Below are 4,161 nucleotides of genomic sequence, written 5' to 3'. Positions count from 1 at the left end.
TTTTTGATTTTTTTTTTTTTTTTTTTTTTCCTCCTCTCCCCCTTTCCGCGCGGCGCTAGCAACTTTTTCTCCCCCAAACTCCCCGTCTTGTGATTAACTTCTTTTTTGGTCTTTAGATCTTCCCCTTTTTCACTGTACTGTGACACACGCTGTCTACCTCGCCTCACTGCTTTAAAAAGTAAGAACAGGAGGGGGTGAGAACTGTTAAACAAAGCCTACAGAAAGCGAACAATGGCCTCCATTCTGCTCCTCTACCCAAACCCCGAGTGCAGAAACCCAGGCTCCTTAACCGGCCGCGCAGCTTCCCAACTCAACGGACCAACAACCCTCCAACTTACAAAGAGCAGAGAAACAAGCCCCTTCTCCCTTCATTAGTGCCTGCCTTGACCCAGCGCCTGGACAGTCCCCAGCGCCTTCCCCCCACCCCCCCGCTCGCTCTCTCCCTCCTTCCTTCCACTACTCCCTCTCTCCTCCTCTCGTCACCTTCCTTCCCTCCCTCCTTTCCTCTCCCCCCCCCCCTCCCTCCGCCAACCCCCGGCCCACTTATTTATTTATTTATGCGTCCCCATGTATTTATTTGAAATCGTCGCGGGTGAAAATGGAAAAGTAATTTCTCGTTATAAATATCTGGCGGTAATTGTGTTACTGGTGCGAGTTGTTAGGGGTTGTAAAAAGATACAACAGCTCAGTGGGGTGCTCAATTGGGGAGGGACAATTACAATAAAGAGCCCATTCAAGGGGGTTGCTAAAAAAAAAGGAGGTAAAATAATGAAATAGTCGCAGCCTTCATTTTCTCTCCCTTTTTTTTCGCCTAAAAATACTCATTCTCTTTCTTTTGCGCCTATAATGAATATTAATTTTACTCTTCCTGCATATGATGGAGAAATCAAAGAGGCACGTTTCCCCATTCAGGACTAGCCGTGGTATAATTTATTAAGTAGCTTTTAGTAATCTTAAATCCATAAAAATAAACATCAAACAAGTACTTTCTCGCAGCGTGAAGACTTTAACTGGTAAATATTTACTGCTCTTTGGAGAGCTACCTGATTAGCAGCAGAGCAAGCTACACTGTACTTCAATGGAGACGTGGTGATATCTCCTTGAGCTGAACTGAACGTGAAGTCACCCCTTTAATACACCGAACACGTCTGCATAGACACACACCGGACGGGAAACCCACCGCTCCAGACATTATTTCCTCCCATATTTCATGCACAAATCATAAACGCGGGGCCTACGGGGCGAAAGAAGCCATCCGAAAAGGCACCAGCAAACTTCCAGCTCTCAGCTCTGCCCGCACGGACCTCAGAAATGACACTGAGTGGGTTTAAAAGAAAAGAAGAGGTGGGGGGGGGAAAGGGGGAGAAAGAGGGGGAAAAATAAAAAGCCGCGAAACAAAACAAACCCAAACACAGCCGAAAGCGGTTTACAATAGAGGGCGAGGGTAACCAAGGTCTTCAGCAAGGTAAGAGGAGGCGTGGGGCAAGGAGCTGCGTGTCTGCTCAGCAACTCGCCACCGCCTCCAGGCAGCGGCCCGGCAGCCCCGGCCGGGCCCCGCACCGCGAGCGAGAAATCGCCTCCTCCTGCCGTGCCCCGCGGGACCCCCGGCATCCCCGGGCCCGGCCGGCTCCCTCCGAGAGCTGGGATGCAATTTGCCGCGTCCTAATAGGCCAGGCCTAATCCTCAACTGGGGTTTTAATCTCGAAATCTTCATATAATCTCATGGCAGAAAGCATTTCCCCCCCTCTCCCGGTGAAACCGTATTTAGGCGTTAAGGGCAAAGTTTCGCCTTTCCGGGGAAAACGCGAAAAGCTAAAAACGAATCGCTTTGCGATGAGTTGGTGGTGAAGGTCCGCAGCTATAAACATTTATTGTCAAGGGCCACTTTTATTATCTTATGCCCCTAAAATGGAGAAGATGCACTCACTTTTCTTCTCTAGTAGGTTGTTGTCGTTTTCCAAAACAGCCTCTGCCAGGTACATTAAATCATTCGAGAAAGTTTGTTTATAAACTTTCCAGAAAATATTCTTGCTCTGCGTGCCCATGAAACCCCTTCGTGCAAAGCGTTACAAGGTTAAATTCAAAAATTCAAATCCAGATTTTTTTTTTTTTTTCAATTGCGCTTGCGAGGAAAAATGGAACCAAGTTTATTGTTGCGCTTTGCTGGAGCAATTTTTTTTTTTTTTCCTTGCATGGCGAAAAGTTTATAACTACTTCAAAATTTAAAATTAAAAAAAAAAAAAAAAAGCTTTGCTATGGTGAGGGATTGCAGAGGTGGATCAAAGGGGCTCTTGTAGAAATAAGAGATGTTAAGGGTTTTTAAATTAAAAAAAAAAAAAAAAAAAGCATGTCGATTTAAAAAGGGAGCAAAAAAAATTCCCCAAAGCGGGAGCACGACCAGCCCCGGTGCCGAGCAGGGACGGGGCTCCCGGCGGGGCCCGCCGTGCTCGGTGCGGGCCGCTCCGCGCCCCCGGCGCTTCTCCCGCGCCGGAGCTGGGAAAGTTGCCGGCACTAGGGACAAGTTGGGAAGATCCCCGGGTGGCTGATTAAAGCTGACAGCCCTTCAGCTCCGCTCAGCTCCCCGCCTGTACCGCGCCTGGGAGCTGACTTGGCCTAGGATATGGGTTCTTTTTTTAATTTTTTTTTTTTCTCCCCACACAACTCTCCCGGCCGCTCTCCCTCTGTTTTTCTCTACCATCAGGAGTGAGCCTTCCCTAACCCCGACCGCAGAACACAAAGCAGAAGCCGGGGACGGGGCCGCCCCGGGGGCAGCGAGGCGCCGCTTCCCTCCCTCTCTCCCTCCCTCCCACGCGGCGTGGCGTGGGGCCGGAGCCCAGCCCGGCTCCCGCCGCCCCTACGAGCCGGGCACCGGCAGCACCGGCACCGCAGACACCGGCGCTTGTGGTTTCCCTGGCCAGCAAGCGCTGCGTGGGAATTACTGCTGCTGGTGTTGGCATTGGTTTCCGAGTCAGATGCTTTAGCTTTTCCAGAGGACACGGGCTTATGTGAAAGGCAGAAAGTTTGTGAGCTCCTGGGCTGGAAAGTTCCCTGGGAAGCTCTCCGGAATGCAAATGGGAATATGAGAGAGAAAGAGAGAGAGAGAGAGAAGGAGAGAGGAGGGGTGAGAGAGAGCGAGAGCCCTGCCTAAATATTAAAATGCGAGGAGGGAGAAGTTGGGAGAATAAATGAACAGACTCACCTTTATGAGGCATCCTGTCTTGTTGTCAAAGCTCCTGTCAATAGTTTAAGAGCGCACTGATTTGAAATGATGGTGCTTTAAAAAGAGTTGCCAGCAAAATAGTTTTTCTCCACTGAAGCTGCTGGTTGTGTGATCTTGAATTCCTGGGAAGGAGACAGAGATTGACAATAAAATGGGCTGTCAGTGACTGGAGAGCGAGAGATAAAAGAGTGTGTGAGTGAAGTGGGGAGAGAGAGGCAGAGCACACCTATGCTGATTGGTGATGGTTCAAGTGTATTAATGTGTGTGTGCCTTGGTCTCTGCCTCGCCTCCACTGCTCTTCACTGGCCCATTAGTGAAGCCTGACCTCTGTCATCATCTTCCAGCAAAACACTTCCTCCCTGCGCCCGGACCCGAGCGGGAAATGCGGCGGAGCCGGGGCCGGCGGTTCAAACCCACTAATCACTCCGCACCGTGCAAACGCCGCCCGCTCCCACCCGAATATCGCCGTATGCAAAGCGCCGCCAGCGCCTCCCCGCCGCCCATTGGCCGCCGCCGCCCGCCCCGGCCCAATTGGCCCAGGCGTTTGAATATGAATGCGCAGGGCCCGGCGCCGCCGCCGCCGCCCGCAGCCCGCGCCGGCCCCGCTCCGCTCCGCCGGCCCCGCCGCGCTCCGCGCCGCCGGCCCCGCGCCGCGCTCCGCTCCCCGCTCCGCTCCCAGCCGCGTCCTCAGGTCGGGCTGGGGGAGGGGGCCGCGGTGGTGATGGCGGAGGAGGAGGAGGAGGAGAGGGGGGGGAGATCAATTTGCATTTAAACAGTTCGCTCCAGTCCGACAATGGGAGATAAGGGGGAAATAACATTCAAATGGTAAAGACATAAATATTTGGGAGACAGGCGCTTTGGCAGCGGGGCTCCCCGAGGCCGCAGCGCTCCTTCCCCGCTCCCGGCGCTGGCAGAGGGAGGCTCTGCCCGGCCGGGAAAGA

At 52.8% G+C, this 4,161-nt stretch overlaps 1 protein-coding gene across 9 annotated transcripts in view; it reads right to left on the bottom strand.

Moving 5' to 3' along the window:
- The window catches only part of PAX6 (paired box 6), a 19,486-nt gene extending 15,782 nt beyond the window's left edge, over window positions 1–3,704 (bottom strand). For 2 of the 9 annotated variants that reach the window (XM_068194771.1, XM_068194779.1), the window contains exons 1-2: window positions 3,447–3,689; window positions 3,200–3,342 (exon numbers count right to left, since the gene is read on the bottom strand). In XM_068194771.1, coding sequence (XP_068050872.1) covers window positions 3,200–3,212 — 13 coding nt within the window. In that variant the 5' untranslated portion in view covers window positions 3,213–3,342; window positions 3,447–3,689. Of the gene's footprint in view, window positions 1–3,199; window positions 3,343–3,444 lie in introns of all 9 variants that reach the window. The other 7 variants (XM_068194766.1, XM_068194769.1, XM_068194777.1 and 4 more) reach the window with 7 other exon arrangements.
- Window positions 3,705–4,161: the final 457 nt, after the last annotated feature.

The sequence above is a fragment of the Anomalospiza imberbis genome, chromosome 6 (assembly GCF_031753505.1).
Source record: "Anomalospiza imberbis isolate Cuckoo-Finch-1a 21T00152 chromosome 6, ASM3175350v1, whole genome shotgun sequence".
NCBI lineage: Eukaryota > Metazoa > Chordata > Aves > Passeriformes > Viduidae > Anomalospiza > Anomalospiza imberbis.
The sequence above is the reverse complement of the archived record's forward strand: the minus strand, read 5'-3'. Positions and strand labels throughout refer to the sequence as shown.